The following is a 27,808-nucleotide window of genomic DNA, read 5'->3' on the forward strand; positions in this document are numbered from 1 at the left end:
AATCAGATAGACCTCGGTCTGAATTCAGATTCTTTGTCAGCTGTTCAGGTCTTGGTTATGTTGCCAAATCTTTTGAATCAGTATCAGTTTCCTTAGAATTGAGGTTAATAGGATTGCTGTGGGATCAAATGAGAAAATGTAAAGTGCCTCCTACTGAGCCTAGGTCATAAAATAACTCAATAAATAGTAGCCATAGTTATTCTTAATTATTTGTAAAGAAATATTTTCTTTATTAGGGACTTGAGCACCTCACTAGGAGAACCCTTTTAAACATTCTACTTTCTATGGTGTGGGGAAAAGGTAATAAGGGGAAGTCAGAACAGAAAGAGGAAGTGAATTATTTCAGATCTGGGGCATGGGGAAAGAAGAAAGGGTTAGAGCAAATATCTTTAAATTGGTTGGTTAAAACAGTAGACACCTTTAGTGTGAATGTCAAGCATATGCTCTGAGATTCCTTCCAGCTTTTTGCTTCAGCCTCTTAAGCTCTTGCGAGAAGAAAACAAAGTGGTCAAGCGGGCCCTGCCTCGCCCCTCCCTCACCACGCTGGGGAGCACGTACGCATGTAAATAAGGGTATTGTGACCTCATCACTGTGACGTAGTGATGGTGCAAAGGTGGTGAGGCAGTAATACTCTCAGGGTCACTTTCGTCTTCCCCTCACTTCCAGCCTGTTGAAGGGGAAAGGCCAAATGACAACCTGAAACCCAGCCAAGCCTACAGCTGTGATAGCTGGTGAGGTCAACTCCAGCAAATTGGAGGCATCAATAATCTTCTTTAGGTAGCGCTCCTTTATTTTTCCTATTCTCATCTTGATAGAGGGGTATCTCGAAGAATGAATCAAGTTGAGAAAAAACATCCTACAGCCTCCCACCATAGCTCTGTAGTTAAGGGCCCCTGTTACATCAAGGCATTTAGTCATTGGCCAACCAGTCGTCTGCCAACTCATCATCCACCAACTAGCCCTAAGCCAACTAGCCCTCAGCCAACTAGACACGAATCAACTGGCCATGAATCAATCAAGCTCACCAGACATGAACCAGCCAGGCACAAGCTTACTTGGTATGAACCAACTGGACATGAACCAACCGAGCACAAGCCTACCTGACACTAACCAATTGGATCAACCAGGCATGAGACAAACAGGCCCATGCCAAATAATCATGAGGCAACCTGGCACGTGGCAAGCAGGACTGAGCCAACCAGGCATGAGGCAAACAGTCGTGGGCCAATCAAGTACGAGCCAATCAGGCATCAGTCAGCCAGGCCTCAGTCAATCAGGCATGAGTCAAATGCAACCAGGCCTGAGACAATCCAGTATGGGTGAACCAGGCATGACGCAACCATGCCTGAGACAATCAATCAGGAGTCAACCAAGCATGAGGCAACCATGCTTCAACAAATCCAGCACAAGTCAATCAGTTCTGAGCCAATCAGGCACAAGCCAAACAGGCAGGAGCCAACCAGGCATGAGGCAACCAGGCCCGAGCCAATCAAGTGCGAGTCAGTCAGGCCCGAGCCAATCAAGCACAAGCCAAAAATGCACCAGCCAACCAAGCACGAGGCAGCCAGTCAGGAGCCACTCAAGCAGGAGGCAACAAAGTGTGAATTCTTTCCAAGTAAGACCTGCAGAGGCTCGAGACTGCTGGGACATCCTGCGTCTAATTAAAGTAAGCTGCTTACTCCTCATTCCGTGGAGCTTCATGGCATTAGTTTAAGGCTGAGGGTAAGGAAGGCACAGGCTGTGTTTGAATCCTAGTTCTGCTAATTATGACTCATATATGCAAATTTCGGGAAGTTACCTCTGTAAGCTTCAGTTTCCACATCTAAAATCAAGATCATAGTACTATCTATATCACAAATTGTTGTAATGATTCAGAATATGAAATGATTACACATAAATTGCTTGACCTATAGTAGGGGGCTTGAAAAGTCATGGGGGAACCAATTCATGGATATTTCAGGGACCTACTGTGTTGTTCTTCCTGGGCAAATTTTAACTTTTTAAAAAAAATTCATTGTTATTGGAGTATAGTTGCTTTGCAATGTTGTGTTAGTTTCTACTGTACAGAAAAACGAATCAGCTATATATATATATACACACACACACATATATATATACATATATCCCCTCTTTTTTGGATTTCCTTCCCATTTGGGTGACCACAGTGCATTAAGTAAGGTTCCCTGTGCTATACAGTATGTTCTCATTAGTTACCGATTTTATACATAGTATCAATAGTGTATATGTGTCAATCCAAATCTCCCAGTTCCTCCCACCCACCCTCCTTCCCCCCTTGATATCTATACATTTGTTCTCTAAGTCTGTGTGTCTATTTTTGCTTTGCAAATAAGAACATCTAAAACATTTTCCTAGATTCCACATGTATGTGTTAATATAGGTTGTTTTTCTATTTGACTTCTCTATGTATGACACACTCTAGGTCCATCTACGTCTCTACAAATCACCCAATTTTGTTCCATTTTATGGCTGAGTAATATATATCACATTTTATCCATTCCTCTGTTGATGGACATTTAGGTTGCTTCCATGTCCTGGCTACTCTAAATAGTGCTGCTATGAACATTGGGGTGCATGTGTCTTTTTGAATTATGGTTTTCTCTGGGTATATGCCCAGTAGTGGGATTGCTGGGTCATATGGTAGTTCTATTTTTATGTTTTTAAGGAACCCCCATACTGTTCTCCATAGTAGCTGTATTGATTTACCTCCCACCAACGGTGCAGGAGGGTTCCCTTTTCTCCATGTCCTCTCCAGAATTTATTGTTTGTGGACATTTTGATGATGGCCATTTGGACTGGTGTGCAGTGATACCTAATTGTAGTTTTGATGTGCACTTCTCTAACAGTGATGTTGAGCAGCTTTTCACTTGTCTCTTGGCCATCCATATGTTTTCTTTGGAGAAATGTCTATTTAGGTATTCCACTCATTTTTGGATTGGGTTGTTTGTTTTTTTTCATATTGAGCTGCACAAGCTGCTCGTGTATTTTGGAGATTAATCCTTTGTCAGTTGCTTCATTTGCAAATATTTTCTCCCATTCTGAGGGCTTTTTGTCTTGTTTATGGTTTCCTTTGTTGTGCAAAAGATTTTGTTTCATTAGGTCCCATGGGTTTATTTTTGTTTTTATTTTCATTACTCTAGGAGGTGGGTCAAAAAAGATCTCACTGTGATTTATATCAGAGTGTTCTGCCTATGTTTTCCTCTAAGAGTTTTATAGTGTCTGGCATTACATTTAGGTCTTTAATCCATTCTGAGGTTATTTTTATGTATGGTGTTAGGGAGTGTTCTAATTTCATTCTCTCACATGTAGCTGTCCAGTTTTCCCAGCACCACTTATTGAAGAGGCTGTCTTTTCTCCTTTGTATTTTTTTTTGCCTTCTTTGTCATAGATTAGGTGACCATAGGTGTGCAGGTTTATCTCTGGGCTTTCCATCCTGTTCCATTGATCTATATGTCTGTTTTTGTGCCAGTACCATACTGTCTTGATCACTGTAGCTTTGTGGTATAGTCTGAGGCCAGGGAGCCTGATTCCTCCAGCTCCATTTTTCTTTCTCAAGACTGTTTTGGCTATGTGGGATCTTTGTGTTTCCATACAAATTGTAAAATTTTTTGTTCTAGTTTTGTGGAAAATGCCATTGGTAATTTGATAGAGATTGCATCGAATCTGTAGATTGCTTGAGGTAGTATAATCATTTTCACAATATTGATTCTTCCAATCCAGGAACATGATATATCTCTCCATCTGTTGGTGTCATCTTTGATTTCTTTCATCAGTATGTTATAGTTCTCTAACTACAGGTCTTTTGCCTCCTTAGGTAGGTTTATTTGTAGGTATTTTATTCTTTTTGTTGCAATGGTAAATGGGATTGTTTCCTTAATTTCTCTTTCTGATCTTTCATTGTTAATGTATAGGAATGCAAGAGATTTCTGTGTATTAATTTTGCATCCTGCGACTTCACTAAATTCATTGATTAGCACTAGTAGTTTTCTGGTGTCATCTTTAGGATTTTGTATGTATAGTATCATGTCATCTGCAAATGGTGGCAGCTTTACTTCTTTTCCAATTTTGGATTCCTTTTATTTCTCTTTCTTCTCTGATTGCATGGTTAGGACTTCCAAAACAATGTTGAATAATCGTGGTGAGGGTGGACACCATTGTCTTGTTCCTGATTTTAGAGGAAATGCTTTCAGTTTTTCACCATTGAGAATAATATTTGCTGTGGGTTTGGCATATTTGGCATTTCTTATGTGGAAGTAGTTTCCCTCTATGTGCTCTTTCTGGAGAGTTTTTATCATATATGCGTGTTGAATTTTGTCAAAGGCTTTTTCTTCATCTATTGAGATTATCATATGGTTTTTATTCAATTTGTTAATATGATGTATCACATTGATTGATTTTGCATATATTGAAGGATTCTTGCATCCTTGGGATAAATCCCACCTGATCATGGTGTATGATCCTTTCAATGTGCTGTTGGGTTCTGTTTGCTGGTATTTTGTTGAGGATTTTTGCATCTGTGTTCATCAGTGATATTGGTCTGTATTTTCTTTTTTATAACATCTTTGCCTGGTTTTGGTATCAGGGAGATGGTGGCCTTGTAGAATGAATTTGGGACTGTTCCACCCTCTGCAATTTTTGGAAGAGTTTGAGAAGGATAGGTGTTAGCTCTTTTCCAAATGTTTGATAGAATTTGCCTGTGAAGCCATCTGGTTCTGGACTTTTGTTTGTTGGAAGATTTTTAATCACAGTGTCAATTTCATTATTGTGATTGGTCTGTTCATATTTTCTATTTCTTCCTGGTTCGACCTTGGAAGGTTGTACTTTTCTAAGAATTTGTCCATTTCTTCCAGGTTGTCCATTTCATTTGCATATAGTTGCTTGTAGTAGTGTCTCATGATCCTTTGTATTTTGGTGGTGTTAGTTGTAAAATCCTTTTTCATTTCTTATTTTATTGATTTGAGTCCTCTCCCCTTTTTTCTTGATGACTCTGGCTAAAGGTTTATCAATTTTGCTTATCTTCTCAAAAACCAGCTTTTAGTTTTATTGATCTTTGCTACTGGTTTCTTCATTTCTATTTCATTTATTTCTTATCTGATCTTTATGCTTTATGATTTCTTTCCTTTTACTAACTTCATTTTTGTTGTTGTTGCTGTTGCTGTTGTTGTTGTTGTCCTTCTTCTTCCTCTTCTTCTTCCTCTTCTTCTCCTTCTTCTTCTCCTTCTCCTTCTCCTTCTTCTTCTTCTCCTTCTTCTTGCTTTAGGTGTAAAGTTTGGTTGTTATTTGAGATTTTTCTTGTTTCTTGAGGTAGGATTGTATTGCTATAAACTTCCCTCTTAGAATCACTTTTGTTGCATCCCATAGGTTTTGGATCTTCATGTTTTTGTTGTCATTTCTCTCTAGGTATTTTTTTATTTCCCCTTTGATTTCTTCAGTGATGTCTTGATTATTTAGTAGTGTATTGTTTAGTCTCCATATGTTTATATTTTTTGCAGTTTTTTTCCTGTAATTGATTTGTAATCTCATAGTGTTGTGGTTGGAAAATATGCTTGATTCAATTTCAATTTTCTTAAATTTATCAAGGTTTGATTGCTGACCCAAGATATGATCTATCCTGGAGAATGTTCCATGAGCATTTTAGAAGAAAGTGTATTCTGCCACTTATGGGTGGAATGTCTTATAAATATCAATTAATTCCATCTGTTCTACTGTGTTGTTTAAAGCTTGTGTCTCTTTATTTATTTTCTGTTTGGATGATCTGTCCGTTGTTGTAATTGTGGCTTTAAAGTCCCCCACTATTATTGTTACTGTCAATTTCTCCTTTTAGTGTTGTTAGCATTTGCCTCATGTATTGAGGTGCTCCTATATTGGGTGCATATATATTTATAATTGGTATATCTTCTTGGATTGATCCCTTGATCATTATGTAGTGTCCTTTCTTGTCTCTTGCAACATTCTTATTTTAAAGTCTATTTTATATGATATGAGTATTGCTACTCCAGCTTTCTTTTGATTTCCATTTGCATGGAATATCTTTTTCCATTTCCTCAGTTTCAGTCTGTATGTGTCCCTAGGTCTGAAGTGGGTCTCTTGGAGACAGCATATATATGGGTCTTGTTTTTGTATCCATTCAGCTAATCTGTGTATTTTAGTAGGAGCATTTAGTCCATTCACATTTAAGGCAATTATCAATATGTATGTTCCTATTACCATTTTCTTAATTGTTTGGGGTTTGTTTTTGTAGGTCTTTTTCTTTTCTTGTGTTTCCTGCCTAGAGAAATTCCTTTAGCATTTGTTGTAAAACTGCCTTGGTGGTGCTGAATTCTCTTAGCTTTTGCTTGTCTGTAAACTTTTGATTTCTCCATCGAATCTGAATGAGAACCTTGCTGGGTAGAGCATTCTTGGTTTTAGGTCTTTCCCTTTTATCATTTTAAATGTATCGTGCCATTCCCTTCTGCTCTGCAGAGTTTCTGCTGAGAAATCAGCTGATGACATTATTAGAGTTCTTTTGTACATTATTTGTGCTATTCCATTGTTACTTTCAATAATTTATCTTAAATTTTGTCAATTTGATTACTGTGTGTCTCAGCATGTTCCTCCCTGGGTTTATGCTGCCTGGGACTCTCTGCACTTCCTGGAACTGAGTGGCTGTTTCCTTTCCCTTGTTAAGGAAGTTTTCAGCTATTATGTCTTCAAATACTTTCTCAGGTTCTTTCTCTTTCTTTTCTCCTTTTGGGACAGCTATAATGCGAATGTTGGCTTGTTTAATGTTGTCTCAGACATCTCTGTCCTCATTTCTTTTCATTCTTTTTTCTGCTTCTCACCAGTTATTTCCACCATTCTATCTTCCAGGTCACTGTGCTCCAAACCCCACTTTCCAGCATCTATCTCCCCTTAGCAGCAGGTGATGCACAACTCAGGTTGGAATGTGCAGAGCTGTGGTGTAGACCATGTGCGCAGTTCTTGCTTTGTCCTGACTTCCAATGACCATCTGCTGCATTCTCCTTTGATCCTCCAAAGGTCCTTTTCTGTCCCAGCTGATTTCCCCACCATGAGGGAGTTTTTCTGAGTGTAGGGACCTCACCTCATCTTCAGCTTCCCACCAGGGTTGCTGGTCCCTTTTTTGAATCCTTTTTTCTTTTTTTTTTTCTTTCTTTCATCCTACCTGGTTGTGAGGGGATTTTTCTTGTCCTTTTGGGTGTCCAAAATCTTCTGCTAGTGTTCAGCAGGTGCTCTATGAGAATTGTTCCATTTGTAAATGTATTCTTGATGTACTTGTGAGTAGGGATGGATTCTGTGTCCTCCTATTCTGCCATCTTGACTCCTCCTCAATTTTGACTTTAAAAGAGGACCTTTGTTAAAAGGAATGCTTAACTCATATGAATGACCTGTTGGTGATAGAATTTCAGATATTAATGGCTAAGATTTTATGATAGGGTGTCTTGCTTTGAAGACCATACCTACATGTAGAAACTAATGATTGACTGCCCAGAAAGCAATACTTGTCCACAACAAATTTTACAAATAATTTCAGACTGTTCTTTGACTCCTGAAGTCCATCCACAGATAGCCTCCTGGGAGTCCAAGGAGTGGGGTTAAAAATTTCTGATTTAAAATTCATTTTAATGATTTTCCTGGAAATCATCCCAGTGCAGTAAAGGGGAAAAACTATTAGCTATAGCTACTGTGCTGAAGTTCTGTGGCACTGGAGGCAATCATTTATGTGATGCACAACCTGAACAATTCCATGTAAAAACCCATATAAAAGCAGTAGTCTATGTTTTTTAAAGGAGTAAATATGCAGCTGGAAAAAGACACAGGCTATAGGTAAGGAAAACTTGTAAAAGAGTCTTCTAATAGAAATGTTTCCATCTACTAAATATAAATACTAAGTATATATATATATATATATATATATAAAATTTAAGTTAGGCCAAGTTTCTGTTCCCTTTGATGAAGGGATGTATTTTAGGGGACAAAATAAAATACCAGAAGTTTTCTAGTGAAATCCATCTGTTGAAATGATGCTAGGCCTGGTTACAGATCTGTAAGGACTGGGTTATCTACCTTCCCATGCTTTCCATTCTATTCTATCCCCCATAGTTCCCACATCATTTCTCTAGCTGGCATTAATCCACATAACTAGGTCATCAATCAAAATACTATGACCAACATGTTAATTATTCTAGGAGCACATTTTTCCAGGTAGAAAATAATTTTAAAGAATTTTTTTAGCTTAGTATCTGACACCCAGTTGGCAATTAATAAACTTATTATAGAATAACAGTGAATCTTTCTATCCAGAAAACTTACCTTCCTTATGTTTCCAAAGAGTGCCTGTTATCACCTAATGAAAAATATATCACTAGATTCTCCAACTTCAATGGACCCGTATCTGTGAAGTTCCTAACTACATTTACTTTTGAATTTGCCTCATGTACCTGAATATACACTAGATGTTTCCTGGAAATAATTTTAATTAATATTCACTGTAGAAAAATAATAGAAAAGCTAACTTACTCTGCATCATAGACATGAATATATGAGTAATTAGCTTCGAGATATTCTTCTCTAATGCATATGTGTCCATTCATCCTAACTCCTGTTCATTGCTAAGTTAGCAAAGCATTTTCTTTTTGCAAAGGGATTTATGAGAGTTTGCAAAGATAGTAATTCATTCCTTAACTGAGCATTTTGCAGGTTTTACTTACTGTTCTGCCACTAAAATTCTTCCAACCATTCTTTGTATGCATCTGTTTTGGTCTATTCTTAATCACCACACCACAGCATTTTGGGGGATCTAGTCACTTTACGGCTAGGCAGCCATAACTTCTTGCTTACCAGACTTTCCATTTAAAGCTTTTTATTATGGTGGTTCTTAAAGTGTGTTTTTTGGACCATCGGTGATCCATAAGAAGGACTGTGTACTATTAATATCTTTTTTTTGTTTATTAGGCAAACACTAAGTGCATACTAGGGGAAGGCCACGTGCTAAGTAGTATAAAAGATACCAGATTAGGGCTTCCTAGGTGGTGCAGTGGTTAAGAATCTTCCTGTCAATGCAGGGGACACGGGGTCAATCCCTGCTCCAGGAAGATCCCACATGCCGCAGAGTGACTGAGCCCATGCACCATGGCTGTTGAGCTTGCGCTTTACAGCTCATGAGCCACAACTATTGAGCCTGTGTGCTGCAACTACTGAAGCCCACATGCCTAGAGCCCATGCTCTGCAACAAGAGAGGACACTGCAATGAGAAGCTTGCGCATCAAAATGAAGAATGGCCCCCACTTGCTGAAACTAGAGAAAGCCCGTGTGCAACAAAGACCCAATAGAGCCAATACATAAATAAATAATAAATGAAAGATACCAGATTATTAAATTATAGTCACTGCCTTCAAAGAGCTTACAGTGTCTTAGGGAAGGTGCTCAAAATGGCAGCCAAGATGCTCAAACTCCATTGGGCTCTGGTTGCCCTGAGAATAAAACCCAAATTTCTTAGCAACACTATACATAATCTGATCCTTGCTGTGTTCTTTATATATTTTAAAAGCTTTTTTTCCATTATAAATTTAATGCAATTCTGGTCAAAATCTCCAAATTTTCACATTGAAGAATAAACATGGAACTGTATCTTGAAAAATTCCAAAAAGAAGAGTGATGAGGGGAGATGATCCCTACCAGATATAATAAAGCTGTAAGTAATTAAAATACTATGGTAATCTATTACCATAGATGCAGAGATAGATCATTGGAACAGAATGAAGAGTCCAGAAGTTCTCTTAAGTGTGTATGAGAATGTAGTACATGATAAAGAGGACATTTCAAGTCAGTTAATAAAAGATGGGTTATTAAAGTGTTGGGATAATTGGAGGAAAAAGATAAAGGTGAAATTCCACCTTACTTCTTACATACACACACACACACAAGCCCAAATAATCAATTATTAATATAAAGGATTTAAAACAGACTGGTGGTTGCTAGAGGTGGGAGGTGGGGATGGAGGAAATGGGTGAAGGTAGTTAAAAGGTAAAGACTTCCAGGTATAAGATAAATAAGCTCTGGGGATGTCATGTACAGTATGGTGACTATAGTTAACAAAACTGTAGTGTATATTTCAAAGGTATTAAGAGAGTAGATCTTAGAAGTTCTCATCACAAGAAATAAATTGTAACTATTTGAGCTCATAGATGTTAACTAAACTTGTGGTAATCATTTCACAATATATACATACATCAAATTATTATGTTGTACACCTTGGACTAATACAGTGTTATATGTCAATTATATCTTAATAAAACTGGAAAAAAATTAAGAAGGGAACAAAAGTGGCTATTTTTATAATTCCAAAGTGGGGATTGCCCTTCCAAGCTTGAGATCCAAACTATGAAGAATTAATACGAATGTGTATAAATATGACATAAAACAGCCAGGGCAACACAAATACAGGGCAACGCCTATGCAAGCGTGAGCCATGGCTGTTACCTCAGACCCCAGAGGCTGCCACCACTGTCACCAAATGTCCTGTGTGCAAGGCAGGTCAATGCCAATACCTTCGCAGAAGCCTGTGCAGCTCACCACTGCCAAGGGTCCCACAATGCAGGGCAAACTTCCCCAGGAGAACACACAGTGCACCTCAGGTTCTCACAACTTCATGCTGGCCTCTGCCACTGCAGGCACTCTCCACACATTTCAATTGGACTGCCATATCCCTCCCTCCCCCTGGCCTGAGTGAGCAGGTGAGCCCTAATCAGCCACTGCTTTCACCCCCTCTTACTTGGGTAGGGAAATGACGCCTGAGAGTGGCCTACATGCAGTGGCAGAACCAAAACCAAAACTGAACCCCAGGGGCTATGGGACCATAGAAGAGAAAGGGAAACCTCTCCATACAGCCACAGGTTCAGCAGATTAAGTAACCATAATCAGCTTGGGAGACCCTACATCTGTGGAATACCTGAATAGACGAGTGTTCATACAATTGAGGCTGTGAACTTTGGGGACAAGTACATGCAGGAGTAAGGCCAGATGAGAGTCTGAGGTGGCACCACAGTGTCCAGAGCAGGTACAGAGACCTACTGAGAAGTATTGAAGGATGTCCTGGTTTGCTTTCTGCATTTGATTTATTATTTCTGGTTCTTTGTTTTTGTTAGTTTAGTTTTTAGTGTTTGTTTTCATATTTGGGTTTGTTTATTGATTTGGTTGCTCTATTCTTTGTTTTCTCTCTTTTTTTTCTGTTCTTTTTTTTCTTTTCTTTTTGTGAGTGTGTGTGTGCGTACGTCTCTTTGTGTGGTTTTGTATGTTTAGTTTTGCTTTTTTACCATTTATCTTGGGATTTTGTCTGTTCTATTTCATTTTTCTCATCTTCCTTTCTTCCATGCTGTGCAGCATGCAGGGTCTTGGTGCCCTGGCCATGAGTTGGACCTGGGCATCCCAAGTGGGAGAGCTGAGTCCAGGACATGAGCTCCTGGCATCATGGAATATTAATCAGTGAAAGCTCTCCCAGAGGTTTCCATCTCAACACTAAGATAGCTCCACCCAATGGCCAGCAAGCTCCAGTGATGGAATCTTCATGCCAAACAATAAGCAAGACAGGAACACAACCCCACTCATTAGCAGGCAGGCTGCCTATAGTCATTTTAAGCTCATAGACACCCCAAAACACACCACCAGGCCTGGCACTGCCCATCAGAAGGACAAGATCCAGTTCCACCGACCAGAACACAGGCACCAGTCCCCTCCACCAGGAAGCCTACACTAACCACTGGACAAACCTCACCCACTGCAGACAGACAACAGAAGTAAGTGAAACTATGACCCTACAGCCTGAGGAAAGGAGACCCCAAACACAGTAAGTTAAACAAAATGAGAAGACAGAGACAAGATGCAACAGATGAAGGAACAAGGTACAAACCCACAAGACCAAACAAATGAAGAAGAGATAAGCAGTCTACCTGAAAAAGAATTCAGAGTAATGACAGTAAAGATGATCATTAAACTAACAAATATTTGAATTACAGAGGTCCCAGAAGAAGGAGAGAAAAAGAAAGGTTCTGAGAAAATATTTGAAGAGATTATAGTCAAAAGCTTCCCTAACATGGGAAAAGAAATAGTCAATCAAGTCCAGGAAGCACAGAGTCCCATATAGGATAAACCAAAAGAGAAACATGACAAGACACATATTAATCAAACTATCAAAAATTAAATACACAGAAAAAAATATTAAAAGCAACAAGGGAAAAGCAACAAACAACCTACAAGGGAATCCACATAAGGTTATCAGCTGATCTTTCAGTAGAAACACTGCAGGCCATAGGGACTGGCAAGATATACTCAAGGTGAAGAAAGGGAAAAACCTATAAGCAAGATTACTCTACCCAGTAAGGGTCTCATTCTGATTCAATGGAGAAATCAGAAGCTTCACAAACAAGCAAAAGTTAAGAGAATTCAGCACCACCACACCACCTTTACAACAAATGCTAAAGGAACTTCTCTAGGCAAGAAACACGAGGAGGAAAACACATACAAAAACAAACCCAAAACAATTAATAAAATGGTAATAGGAACATACTTGTCAATAATTACCTTAAATGTGAATGGATTAAATTCTGCAACCAAAAGACACAGACTGGCTGAATGGATACAAAAACAAGACCTATATATGTGGCTGTCTACAAGAGATCAGCTTCAGACTTAGGGACACATACAGACTGAAAGTGAGGGGATGGAAAAAGATATTCCATGCAAATGGAAGTCAAAAGAAAGCTGGAGTAGCAATACTCATATCAGAAAAGATAGACTTTAAATTAAAGACTATTACAAGAGACAAGGAAGGACACTATGTAATGATCAAGGGATCAATCCAAGAAGAAGATGTAACAGTTGTAAATATATATGCACCCAATATAGGACAACCTCAATACATAAGGCAAATGCTAACAGCCATAAAAGGTGAAATTGACAATAACACAATAATAGTGGGGGACTTTAACACCCCACTTACACCTATGGACAGATCATCCAAACAGAAAATAAATAAGGAAGCACAAGCTCTAAATGACATGTTAGGCCAGAAGGACTTAATTGATATCTATAGGACATTCCATCCAAAAACAACAGAATACACTTTCAAGTGCACATGGAACATTCTCCAGGATATATCGCATCTTGTGTTAGCAATCAAGCCTCAGTAAATTTAAGAAAATTGAAATTGTATCAAACATCTTTTCTGACCACCACGGTATGAGACTAGATATCAATTACAGGAAAAAAAAGTGCAAAAAATACAAACACATGGAGGCTAAACAACATGCTACTAAATAACCAAGAGATAACTGAAGAAATCAAAGAGGAAATCAGTAAATACCTGGAAACAAGTGACAATGGAAACACGGTAACCCAAAACCTGTGGGATGCAGCAAAAGCAGTCCCAAGAGGGAAGTTCATAGCAATATAATCCTACTGCAAGAAACAAGAAAAATCTCAAATAAACAACCTAACCTTACACCTAAAGCAATTAGAGGAAGGAAAAAAAAACAAAGTTATCAAAAGGAAAGAAATCATAAAGATCAGGTCACAAATAAATGAAAAAGAAATGAAGCAAACAAAAGCAATGATCAATAAAACTGAAAGCTGGTCATTTGAGAAGATAAAGAAAAGTGATCAACCATTAGACAGACATCAGAAAAAAAGGGGAAGACTCAAATCAACAGAATGAGAAATGAAAAAGAGGAAGACCAACTGACACTGAGGAAATACAAAGGATCATGAGAGACTACTACAAGTAACTATATGCCAATAAAATGAACAACATCAAAGAAATGAACAAAGTCTTGGAATGTTACAATTTTCCAAGACTGAACCAGGAAGAATTAGAAAATATAAACAGACCAATTATAAGCAATGAAATTGAAACTATGATTAAAAATCTTCCAACAAACAGAAGCCCAGGACCAGATCACTTCACAGGTGAATTCTATCAAACATTTAGAGAAGAGCTAACACCTATCATTCTCAAACGCTTCTGAAATGTAGCAGAGCACTCCCAAATTCATTCTACGAGGCCACAATCACCCTGATACCAAAACCAGACAAAGATACCACAGAAAAAAGCAAATTATAGGCCACCATCACTGATGAAGATAGATGCAAAAACCTCAACAAAATACTAGCAAACAGAATCCAGCAACACATTAAAAGGATCAAAAAGGATCATAGACCATGATCAAGTAAGATGTATTCCAGGGGGTGCAAGGATTTTTCAATATATGTAAAACAATCAATATGATACACCATATTAACAAATTTAAGAATAAAAAACATATGATCATCACAATAGATGCAGAAAAAACTTTCAACAAAATTCAACATGGACTTATGGTAAAAACTTTCCAGGAAGTATGCAGAGAAGGAACCTATCTCAACATAATAAAGGGCATATATGACAAACCCACAGTCAACATCATTCTCAATGGTGAAAAACTGGAAACATTTCCAGTACGATCAGGAACAAGGCAAGTGTGTCCACTCTCACCACTATTATTCAACATAGTTTTGAAAGTTTTAGCAATGGTAACCAGAGAAGAAAAAGAAATATAAGGAATCCAAATTGGAAAAGAAGAAATAAAACTGTCACTGTTTGCAGATGACATGATACTATACATAGAAAATCCTAAAAATGTCATCAGAAAACTACTAGAGCTAATCAATAAATTTAGTAAAGTAGCAGGATACAAAATTAATGCACAGAAATCCCTTGCATTCCTATACACTAACAATGGAAAATCAGAAGTAGAAATTAAGGTAACACTCCCATTTACCATTGCAAATAAAAGAATAAAACACCTAGGAATAAACCTACCTAAGGTGGCAAAAGACCTGTATGCAGAAAGCTATAAGACACTGATGAAAGAAATAAAAGATGATACAAACAGTTGGAGAGATATACCATGTTGTTGGATTGGAGGAATCAACATCGTGAAGATGACTATATTACCTAAAGCAATCTACAGATTTAATGCAATCCCTATCAAATTACCAATGACAATTTTCACAGAACTAGAGCAAGAAATTTTACAACTTGTATGGAAACATTTAAGACCCTGAATAGCCAAAGCAATCTTGAGAAAGAAAAATGGAGCTGGAGGAATCAGGCTCCCTGACTTCAGACTACACTACAATGTTACAGTAATGAAGACAGTATGGTACTGGCATAAAAACAGAAATATAGGTTCATGGAACAGGATAGAAAGCCCAGAGATAAACCCATGCACATATGGTCACTATCTTTGACAAAGGAGGCAAAAATATACAGTGGATAAAAGACAGCCTCTTCAATAAGTGGTGCTGGGAAAACTGGATAACTACATGTAAAAGAATGAAATTAGAACACTCGCTAACACCATACAAAAAAATTACTCAAAAATGGATTAAAGACCTAAATGTAAGGCCAGACATTATAAAACTCTTAGAGGAAAACATAGGCAGAACACTCTATGACATAAATCACAGCAAGATCCCTTTTGATCCACCTCCTAGAGTAATGGAAATAAAAAGAAAAATAAACAAACGGGACCTAATGAAACTTAAAAGCTCTTGCACAGCAAAGGAAACCATAAACAAGATGAAAAGACAACCCTCAAAATGATAGAAAATATTTGCTAATGAAATAACTGACAAAGGATTAATCTCCAAAATATACAAGTAGCTCATGCAGCTCAATATAAAAAAAAAACAAACAAACAACCCAATCCAAAAATGGGTGGAAGACCTAAACAGACATTTCTCCGAAGAAGACATACAAATGGCCAAGAGGCACATGAAAAGATGCTCAATATCAGTAATTATTAGAGAAATGCAAGTCAAAACAACAATGAGGTATCACCTCATGCCAGGCAGAATGGCCATCATTAAAAAATCTAGAAACAATAAATGCTGGAGAGGCTGTGGAGAAAAGGGAACCCTCCTGCACTGTCAGTGGGAATGTAAATTGATACCGCCACTATGGAGAATGGTATGGAGGTTCCTTAAAAACCTAAAAATAGAACTACAGTATGACCCAGCAATCCCACTACTGGGCATATACCCTGAGAAAACCATAACTCAAAATGATACTTGTACCACAATGTTCATTGCAGCACTATTTACAGTAGCCAGGACATGGAAGCAACTTAAATGTCCACCAACAGATGAATGGATAAAGAAGTTGTGGCACATATATATAATGGAATATTACTCAGCCATAAAAAGGAACAAAATTGAGTTATTTGTAGTGAGGTGGATGGACCTAGAGTCTGTCATAGAGTGAAGTAAGTCAGAAAGAGAAAAACAAATACAGTATGCTAATGCATATATAGGGAATCTAGAAAAATGGTACTTTTGGTGGTTGTATATATGTCAATGCTACTCTCTCATTTTGTCCCAGCTTTCCTCCCCTCCATGTCCACAAGTCTGTTCTCTACATCCGCGTCTTTATTCTTCCCCTACCATTGGGTTCATCGATGATTGGTGATGACATAGAGGGGTGGAATAGGGAGGGTGGGAGGGAGGCTCAAGAAGGAGGGAATGTGGGCATACATGGTATAAATTCAGCTTCTTCACTTTGTTGTACAGCAGAAAGCAGCACAATAGTGTAAAGCAATTATACTCCAATAACGATCTGAAAAAAAAAAGTCATGGGGATGTAATGTACAGCATAGGGAATATAGTCAATAATATTGTAATAACTTTATATGGTGACAGATGGTAAGTAGACTTACCATGGTGATCAGTTTGTAATGTATGAAATTATCAAATCACTATGTTGCACACCTGAAACTAATATAATATTGTAAGTCACTTATACTTCAATAAAAATAAAATTAAAGATTGAAAAAAATAAAGTTGAATTAAAAATGTAAAACAATGGTACTGATGAACCTAGCAACAGGGCAGGAATAAAGATGCAGACATAGAGAATGGACTTGGGGACACAGTAGGGGAAGGGAAGCTGGGAGGTAGTGAGAGAGTAGCACTGACATATATACACTTCCAAATGTAAAATAGATAGCTAGTGGGAAGCTTCTGCATAGCAAAGGGAGATCAGCTTGGTGCTTTTTGACAAACTAGAGGGATGGGATGGGGAGGGTGGGAGGGAGGCTCAAGAGGGAGGGTATATGGGGATATATGTATAAATATAGTTGATTCACTTTGTTGTACAACAGAAACTAACACAACATTGTAAAGCAATTATACTGCATTAAAGATATATATATATATATTATATTTAAAAAGTCTAAAGTTAAACTGGGAAGAACACCTTGCAATCAAACACAACAGACTTCTCTGTAAAGTCTATAAGCTTTATAATGCATAGACTTTGTGACATCTACCTTGAATGCTCAGAGAACCTTTGGCTTTACTTACTGATTTCTGAATGTATTTAAAGCTAGTTATCTAGACAATTGACCTTCACAGGAGTGATATATCAACACAGTTAAGCTTCTTTCTATATATATATATTCTCTTGTTGCATATGTTGTTTTGGTTTTTAAATTTCTAGATCACTTTTAATACTACCCTGGACATCATATGTTAATAAATGCTCAATAAAAACTTCATGCTTATCATCTTAAGAATTTGTTACTAGGAATTCCTTGGCTTCCCAGTGGTTAGGACTCGGTGCTTTCACTGCTGTGGCCCAGGTTCAATCCCTGGTCAGGGAAATAAGACCCCACAAGATGATCAGCACAGCCAAGAAATTAAAAAAACCTAAAAAATAATTTAAAAAAAGAATTTGTTACTAATCCATAAACTGAAAGTTTTCTCTACTTTAACAGGAATTGGCTGCCTGTGAAAACATGCTAGATGCAGTGAAGTTAACAGCAAAGGATAAGATGCTTTATGGTATTTGGAGAGCTAGAAAAAGAAACATGGCACAATGTATGCACAAAGCACTACTTGTACCTAGATATGTGAATGCTGCTGTCTTTGGTACACAAAGAAGTTTTCATTAATAATATCTAGATATACAGGGCAAACATCTGTATAAAAATCCATCATTTAATAGCTTTGTCAGTGCACCACTATTTTATATTTTCCCCATTTTTAAAGTATGAAATTGATATTTAAGAGTTTTTACATCTTTACAGTGGCAATAGACCTCAACTAACTTTCAAGATGTAAAATGAGAAGTGTAATTGGTCAAGGAGTTTAATTTAATGCCCAATATGTTAGTAGTAGCTTGATAGGATGAAATGGATAAAAGCAAAATGACTTAAAACTATTTTCAAGATATTTACTACATTTTGAGAACCAGCAATATTAATAGGCTAGGCTAGTGTTTTATGATGAATTGCAACATTTTAGTCAGGAAATGTGGACACTGAGAGAAGAGATGATTAAAGAGTACAGACAGTCCCTGACTTACTTATGGTACGACAATGATTTTTTGACTTTATAATGGTTCAAAAGCAATACGCATTCAGTAGGAACTGTACCTCAAACTTTGAATTTTGTCCTTTTCCTGGGCTAGCTATATGCAATTGGATGCTCTCTTATAATGTTGGACAGCAGCAGTGAGCCGCAGCTCCTAGTCAGCCATGTGATCATGAGGGTAAATAACTGATACAACCATTCTGTTTTCACTTAGTATTCAATAAGTCACATGAGATATTTGACACTTTATAATGAAATAGGCTTTGTATTAGATGATTTTGCCCAACTCTAGGCTAATGTAAGTGCTCCGAGCAGGTTTAAGGTAGGTTAGGCTAAGCTATGATGTTCGATAGGTTAGGTGTATTGAATGCATTTTTGACTTAATGACGTTTTCACTTTATGGGTTTATCAGGATGTAACCCCATCGTAGGTCAAGGAGTCTGTATAAAATTATACACTTGGAATTCCAAATGAATTAGAGGATCAGATTTACCACTCCTGTAAAAATGTTAGATGTTAGAATTTTGAAAGGGACAGCATTGAATCTTTAGATCACTTTGGGTAATATTGACATCTTAATGTTGTCTTACCTATGAACATGGGTTATCTTTTAATTTATTTAGGTCTTTAATTTCTTTCAGCAATGCTTTATAGTTTTTAGTATGCAAGTATTTCACCTCCTTGGGTAGATTTATTCCTAGGTACTTAATTATTTTAGGGGTGTTTGTAAATGGAAATGATTTTTAAATTTACTTTTTGGTTTGTTCTTTGCTGGTGGATAGAAATAAAACTGATTTTTGGCTGTTGATCTTGTAGCCTGCAACTTTGCTGAATTAATTTATTAGCATTAGTAGCTTTGTTTTGGGTTCTTTGGGAATGTCAATCAATAGGATCATGACATCTGCAAATAGAGATCATTTTACCTCTTCCTTTCTAAGTTGGATGGCTTTTGTTCCTTTTTCTTGTCTAATAGCTCTAGCTATAACTTCCAGTGCAATGTTGAATAGCAGTGGTGAGAGTGGGCATCCTTGTCTTGTTCCTAATCTTAGGGGGAATGCTTTCAGTCACTCACCATTGAAGTTAACTTTTTTTTTAATAGGTCCCCTTTATCATGTTGAGAAATTTCCCTCTATTCCTAGTTTTCTGAAGGCTTTCATCATAAAGGGGTGTTGCATTTTGTCAATTGCCTTTTCTGCACCAATTGAGATAGTCACGTGCTTTTTTTCCCCTTTGATTGATTTCCTTATGTTGAACCATCCTTTCATTCCTTGGATGAATCACACGGTCATAGTGAATGATCTTTTTAATATGCTGTTGGGTTTGATTTGCTATTTTGTTGAGTATTTTTGCATCTGTTAATAAGATATATTGGTCTTTAATTTTCTTTTCTTGTGATGTCTTTTTCTGTATTTGGTATCAGAATAATGCTGACTTCATAGAATGAGTTAGGAAATGTTCCCTCCTCTTCAATTTTTTGGGAAGAGTTTGAGAAGGATTGGTATTAATTCTTTAAATGTTTGTTAGAAATCCCCAGTGAAACTGTCTGGTGGTCCTTGACTTTTCTTTGTTGGAAGATTTTTTTTTTTATTACTGATTCAAAGTCTTGTTATAGGGCTTCTCAGATTTTATTTCCTCTTGAATCAGTTTAGGTAATTTGTAAGTTTCAAGGAATTTGTTCATTTCTTTTTGCCTAATTTATTGGTGTACAATTTATAGTATTTAATTATAATCCTTTTTATCTCTGTAAGGTCAGTAGTAGATTTTAATTACTTGGCATCTTTTTTTTTCTCTTTGTCAGTCTACCTGTCAGTTTGTTGATCTTTTCAAAGAACCAACTTTTGATTTCATTGCTTTTCTCTATTGTATTTCTGTCCTCTATTTTGCTCAGTCACTGTTCTAATCATTATTGCCTTTTCTGTCCTTCCTCCCTCCCTCCCTTCCTTCCTTCATGTTGGCACTTACAACTATAAGTTCCCCTCTGAGCACTTCTTTCACTGAATCCCATAAGTTTTATATACTATGTTTTCATTCCATTTAACTGTTTTCTAATTTCTCTTGTTATTTCTACTTTGTGTCATTGGTTGTTTGAGTGCATTGTTTAATTTCCATACATCTGTGAATTTCCTAGTTTCCTTCTGTTGATTTCTAGTTTCAATCCATTGTGACTAGAAAAGATAACCTTAAATGGTTTCAATCTTTCAAAATGTATTAAGACTTGCTTTTAGGCCTAACATATGGTCTTTAGAGAAAGTTCAAGAAAAATGTGGGAATCAGGTGTCTGGACCCGCCTCTGCCTGCACATGCGCAGCGCGAACCTTCCCTGCTCAGCTTTCTGCTCCAACATGGAATTCCGCTCCGCGCGGCAAGCAGTACTGCAGCTACTCCGTGCGGTGGCTCCGGCCGACCTCCCAGCTCTGCTCCAGTGGATGTGAACTACCTGAGATTTTGATGAATTCATTCAAGACAATAATGACATTATGTTGAAAAACATTGCAGAAGACCTTCGGAATTGCTTACCGCTAGAAACCATGCTTTCCTCAGAACATCTAGCCCTCCAAAAAAGCAGCAGCCAGAACCCACAGTTCACGTTGATGCATTCCTTTATGATGAAGACTTTATTGATTCATTATGTGAGAAAGGAAAAATGAGCAGAAACTACTGTATGGTGTGTGGCTCACACCAGAAGGCACCTTTAGGTGGGTGTTCAGGCCTGCAAACCTGATGACCTTGCGTGTACTTTTTCTTAGATGTCATGAGTATGCAGATTCTTGACCAAGCATTCACTGTTTTTTGGAAGCAAAAGGCCAACCCACAGCCTAGCTATTACCAACTATTGCAGTCAGGGAAACTAAATAGAAACACTGTCCAGGGAAGCTAGGCCACTTCATGTCTCCCAGGGGGTATTTCTGCTTTTCACCGAACATGTTTAATTGGAGGTGATTTCAAGTCAAGGAACTAATCAGAAGTGAATGAATTCAGGGAAACTGACTTATACTTTATATACTCAAAAGAGATTCACCTTTAACCGTAATGCTGATTTATTTACAATGAAAAATATGACTGCCAAGGGGGCTGAAAACGTTCTCCCCATGAAAACATCTACTTGAGAAGTCAGATAGTAATCAGATATTGTTGGATGGGTATGGATTCAGAGGCCAGAGATAGATAATCTTGAGAGTTTATTCAGGCCATGATTTGACCTTGCGGAGCATCTCCAGTCTGTAACACAGAACAACTCTAGTGACAGTCTCCTGCATCTCTGTCCCTCAGATGCAGCACCTGTATTTCAAATGGGAAACTAGACTGACTGCATGCTGCTAAGATGTTAACTCTTCTGTTAATATATTTTTTTTCAAACCGGATATTGTTGTCTAGTCTATTAAACTAAACGTGCTATTTCAGCCTGCCTGCTCACATAGATGTAAAGGTGTTGCTTAGAGTGGGTAATATTGTGCTCATATTACTGATCTTAGATAATATTATTCTCAAAAGTTAACTGCCAACAAATTTGTAATATGTTGCTAATGTGTGCTTTGTAATATATTGTACCTATATTGTAGTTGGGATTAAACTACCCTGGTTTACTGGTAAAAAAAAGAAAGAAAGAAAGAAAAATGTGTATTATGTTGTTGTGTGGGATGCACTGTATATTTCTGTTAGGTCCAATTGATCTATAGTTTTGTTCAAATAATCTATTAACATGTTTATAATTGGTCTGGTTGTTTAGTAAATTATCAAAATTGATGTAATGAAATTTCCTACTATTATTTTAGAACTGTCTCCTTCTATCTTCAATTCTGTCAATATTTGCTTCATATATTTTGGAGTTCTGATGTTTGGTGCATAGATATTTATAAATGTTATATCTTCTTGGTGAATTGAACCTTCTATCACTATATAATATCCTTCTCTCCTGTAACAGTGTTTTACTTAAAGTCTATTTTGGCTTATATTAGTACAGCCATCCCAACTTTCTTTAGGTTACTATTTGCATGAAATGTCTTTTTCCATCATTTCACTATCAAACTTCTTGTGTTTTTTTTTAATCTAAAGTGAGTTACTTATAGACAGCATATAGTTGGATCATTTTTAAAATTCATTCTGCTAATCTCTGTCTTTTGATTAGAGCATTTAATCCATTTACATTTAAAGTAATTACTGATAAGGAGAGACTTCTGACATTTTCCTATTTGTTTTCTATATTATTATTTGGCCTTTATTTCCACAATTGATACCTTCTTTTGTATTTTGTTGATTTTTGTAGTAAAATGTTTTAATTCCCTTCTCATTTCCTTATGTTTATATTCTACAGATATTTTCTTTGTTGTTATCATGGGGACTACATTTAACATGTTAAAGTTATAACAATAAAATTTCAATATATACTATCTTAATTTCTATAGCATTCAAAAACTCTTCTCCTGTACATCTCCATTCCCCTTTTAATGTTACTGATGTCACAGACTACATCTTTAAACATTGTGTGCCCAGGAATACATATTAATGATTAATTTTATGCACCTGTCTTTTAAATCATGTAGAAAATAATACGTAGAACTACAAACAAAATTAAAATAACACTAGTTCTTTATAATTGCCCATGTATTTACCTTTAACTAGGCACTGTTACCCCTTTATCTTTATTTCTTCATATGGCTGAGTTACTACCTGTCTTCCTTCCATTTCAATCTGAAGGACTCCTTTCAGCATTTTATGCAGGACAGGTCTAGTGATAATGTACTTCCTCATGTTCTTTTCTTTGGAAGGGGGGGTCTGGGGATATCTTAATTTCTCCTTCATTTTTGAAGGACAGTTTTGGTGGATATAGAATTCTTGGTTGACAAGTTTCCACATTCCTCCCCTCCTTCACTGTCCCCAGTACTTTGAGTATATCAATCCACTGCCTTCTGGCTTCCAAGGTTTCCAATAAAAAATCAGATGATAATCCTATTGAGGATCCATTGTATGTGACAAGTTACTTCTGTCTTGCTGCTTTCAAGATTTTCTCTTTGTTTTTGTCTTTCAACAGTTTATCTTGGTGTTGAGCTTTTGGGGTTTATACTACTTGGAGTTTGTTGAACTTGGATTTGTAGATTGATGTCTTTCATCAAATTGGGACGTTTTCAGTCGTTATTCAAATATTCTTTTTTCCTCTCTCTCTCTTCTTCTGAGAGTCCCATAATATGTACGTTGGTCCACTTGATGATGTTCCACAGATACCTTAGGCTCTTTACTTTTCTTTGTCTTTTTTGTTCCTCAGACTTGATTTCAATTGTCCTATCTTCAAGATTCTTTCTTCTCCTTGCTTAGAAATTCTGATTTTGAACCCCTACAGTGCACTTTTCATTTCAGCTATTATACTTTTCAACTTCAGAATTTTTTGATGGGGATTCTTTTTTGTCCTAATAATTTCTATTTCTTTATTGATATACCTATTTTGTTTATACATCTTTTTCCTGTCTTTGTGCATGTCTCCCTTTAGCTCTTTGAGCACCTTTAAGACAGTTGTTTTAAAATCTTTGTATAGGACTTCACTGGTGGTGCAGTGGTTAAGAATCTGCCTGCCAATGCAGGGGACACAGGTTCAATCCCTGGTTCAGGAAGACCCCACATGCTGTGGAGCAACTAAGCCCGTGTGCCACAACTACTGAACCTGCATGCTAGAGCCTGTGAGCCACAACTACTGAGCCTGTGTGCTGCAACTACTGAAGCCCACACACCTGGAGCCTGTGCTATGTAATGAGAAGCCACCTTACTGAGAAGCCCACACACTGCAATGAAGAGTAGCCCTCGCTCTCTGCAACTAGAGGAAGCACATGCACAGCAATGAAGATGCAACACAGCAATAAATAAATAAATAAATAAATTTATATAAAAAATAAAGTCTGTTTAGTAAGTCTGACGTCTGGGGTTCCTCAGATATGTTTTCTGTTAATTTACTTGGTTCCTTTGCATGGGCTATACTTTCCAATTTCTTTGTATGCCTTTTGATTTTGTTGTTGTTGTTGAAAACTTGACATTTTAATCTTATAATGTGTTAACTCTGGAAATCAAATTCTCCTGCTTCCCCAGGGTTGGCTGTTTTTTTTATTGTTATAGGGTGCCTGTGTCAGAGATCTGAGTTAAATGTTTAAAGGTGTTTTAAGGTCTTTTCTAGTCTGTGTCTTTCCCACATCATGCATGGTGGCTTTCTAGATTCTCCTGTATACATGGTTGTTTTTGAATGTCTAACAAAACCAGTGTGGCTCCTTTAAATCTCCTGGAAGCTGCTTTAGTTGGTGGAAGTTGGAAAAATGGTGGCCAACCTCCAAGTCCTCATTTCAGCATTCAGAGTAGCAATCCACTCCAGCAATTCAGGAGTCTCAGCAGTCCCTACAATTTCCTGTGGTGAGACAAGGTAGGAGATGATGGAGTGGAGGTGTGTATACTTGGAACCCACCACTGGCCTGATGGCTGAATTTTGCCAAAATTAACTGGTTTACCAGCCAAGCTGTCCTCTGGAAGTTGAAAGTACTCAAACTCTAATGTTCCAAAATATTCACTTCAGGCAGTTAATTGCAGTACAATTCTTGTACAGGTGAAGAAAGGAATTCCGGTGCTGCCAACTCCACCATCTTCCTTCTCTCTACTATAAGCATTCTAACATACTTTATGTGAATTGCTATTTCAGATTTATTCAGGGATGGCTTTGGAGATAATCCCCTTTTCTACTGCCTGATTGCAGAAGTATGCAATCATCAAAAACCATCAGGTAAAATAAACCTTTTACAATTTAATCTGGGGTATATTTTCTCTACCCTGAAAACAAAGTACAGTTTGATAGCATATAATTATTATTAAGCAGAGGAGAAGAGAGTAAGTACATAAACTCAGTCTTGTTTTTTAAAAGAGAAAATATGTGGTATGTACTTATGTTTGTATATGCATAGAAAAAAATTTTAGGAAGAATATACTCCACACTATTAAAAGATGGGTTATCTCTTAAAGTTTGTATTATAAAGGACTAAACAGTCTACATTATACATTTCTGTACTGTTTGAAATTTTGTCCAGCAAGCTTTTATTACTTTAGTAGTTATTTTGGAGGAAAGAACATTTCAAGATTCAATGCATTAACCTCTTTATACCCTCTTTCCTCTTCCTAGGCAGAGAGACTGTTGGATTTGCCATGTACTACTTTACATACGACCCCTGGATTGGCAAGTTACTTTATCTAGAGGACTTTTATGTCATACAAGCTTACCGAGGTCAAGTAACACTTATACTATTACTTGTACTTTAAAAGTTAAAATATTTTAATTTAAGGAGCTTTAGTATAAATATGATGTTTAAGTTAGTTTATGTAACTCATTTCTATTTCATGAGCCTGATCACTATCCTAGTTATCCTTGTGAATGGTGAAGGTTCAATCACAGATTAGAAAAAGATTTATTAGTTCCTATCAAGGCTTGAATAAGCCAAATTATCAAAGCTATACTTTTATTTTTAAAACATGCTTTTACATTTTGTGTTGGTTTGTCTAAAATGAGTAAGAAATATATTCTGTGATAAGATGATAGTGACAAGGACTCATTTCCTCTTCACTGATCTTTAAAATAAATCCAAAATCTTTTACATTACCTTTGGAACCACATTCCAATTAGGAAAAAGAGATATGAAAAACATTCATGAGTTGAATTTCAACACAAGCTATTAAAATATATAACAACCACATACAGGGTTTAAAGTAAAGCAAATAACTTGTTAAATGGAATTTTTCAACTTATGTTTTTTACATTTTGCATTATCTATTTAAAAGGTCTAGGTATTGGAGCTGAAATGCTGAAGAGGCTAAGTCAGGTATATATTACAGTTAGTATTGTTATTCTATATGCCGTCTTTTTCTTCTTCAAATGTTATTACTTAACATGGCGTAAATTAGACAATTTATCAACATTTGAACATAATCTCAAAATATACTTAATTTTTATTGTAATTAAACTGGATTTTCAAGTCAGATATTCATACAGGTCATATTTGAGTTATGTTTAATGAAAAATTGAGTTCTATATAACCCATAACCACATTATATACCTTTTTGCTACAAAACAGAAGTAAGCAAAAGGGAGATTAGAAGGCAATTTTACCCATAAAATAGGCCTACAGTATGAATATGAGAACAATACAAAAAGATTCTTTTGTGTTTTGGAAATACACATGAGAATTTTAGTAAACTTTTCCTATAGAGAAAAAAAAAACAGTGAATTAGATTTATAGAAAAACCAATGAGTAGACTTTGCAAATGTGTTTTGGACTTCTAAAGAAAGTATTTTAAAACTCAACAGGACTTTTTTCTTTTTACAGATTTAGAGAAGTCTAAGAGATAACTATTGTATTAATATTTGGAAGTATTTTACACACACACACACAGTGCCTTGCATATAGTAGACCTTTAATAAAATAAATGTGCTAATGAAGATTATATTTTCAAGTAAACATAATCTCTGTTTTTAAACAGCCATCAGAAGCCAATGTAACTGCATGCACTTTCTGGTCATCATTTGGAACCAGGCTTCTATTGACTACTACACTCGTCGAGGGGCTTTAGACCTTTCCTCTGAGGAGGGCTGGCATCTGTTCAGGTTTAACAGAGAAGAACTCATGGACATGGCAGGGGAAGAGTGAAAGATGACTCATCACAAATTGTCCCAATATAGGCTCCAACATTTGAATGTCACCTGAGTCCAGCAGCAGTTTGACTTTGAGTGTTGCATAATACAGCAAGTGAACAAACTCTGGTTTCAGCAGATCTTTTACTCCGAAACAGATTTTACAGATATAGTCAGCTTTCCATTATCCAAACTAATACACTAATGGTTAGTAGCAGAGTTGATGACCCAAAAAAGCAGATAATTCAAAAATAACTTATACTTGGCTTTAGGATATTTATTTTTTACCTAGCATATCTTATTAAATTTCAAATGCTTATATTTTTACACTGTAACACATCTGAAATTGGGATAAGTATTATGATCAACTGGCAGCACTTTTTTCTTAGAGGTAAATAATTTGCCTTGGATTTAATGAATATTGGTGCATTTGATCATAAACAGATCTGAGGTAAAAAAAATTATTTAAAATACTGAAGCTAAATTTTGCAAAGCTTACCTATGAAAAACTAGTAAGTGAACTGCTTCCCTACCTTGAGCAGATCAAGGACCACTGCTTCCTTGACTTCATCTCAGAACTACGTTCCATCTCTGAGCATCCACAGGTCTTTTGTAGCACCTATCTTAGGGAAGATACTACATAGAACGCTGTATTTGTGTATGTTTCTATCCTTTCTAGTAGAATATAAGCCTTTTGATAGACTTATACTTATTTTTGCACCCTATGTTACAACCAGC

The 27,808-nt window shown here is 36.7% G+C and overlaps 1 protein-coding gene across 1 annotated transcript; it reads left to right on the forward strand.

Moving 5' to 3' along the window:
• Positions 1 to 429: 429 nt before the first annotated feature.
• On the forward strand, positions 430 to 27,239 carry SATL1 (spermidine/spermine N1-acetyl transferase like 1). The gene is made up of 7 exons (XM_057717622.1): positions 430 to 562; positions 930 to 1,666; positions 17,826 to 17,892; positions 25,094 to 25,174; positions 25,568 to 25,669; positions 26,221 to 26,261; positions 26,973 to 27,239. Exons 1-7 carry the CDS (start codon positions 430 to 432, stop codon positions 27,084 to 27,086), a joined length of 1,275 nt encoding a protein of 424 aa, XP_057573605.1. The 3' UTR covers positions 27,087 to 27,239.
• The last annotated feature ends 569 nt before the right edge of the window (positions 27,240 to 27,808 follow it).

Source organism: Hippopotamus amphibius, chromosome X (genome assembly GCF_030028045.1).
Source record: "Hippopotamus amphibius kiboko isolate mHipAmp2 chromosome X, mHipAmp2.hap2, whole genome shotgun sequence".
NCBI classification, from domain to species: Eukaryota; Metazoa; Chordata; class Mammalia; order Artiodactyla; family Hippopotamidae; genus Hippopotamus; species Hippopotamus amphibius.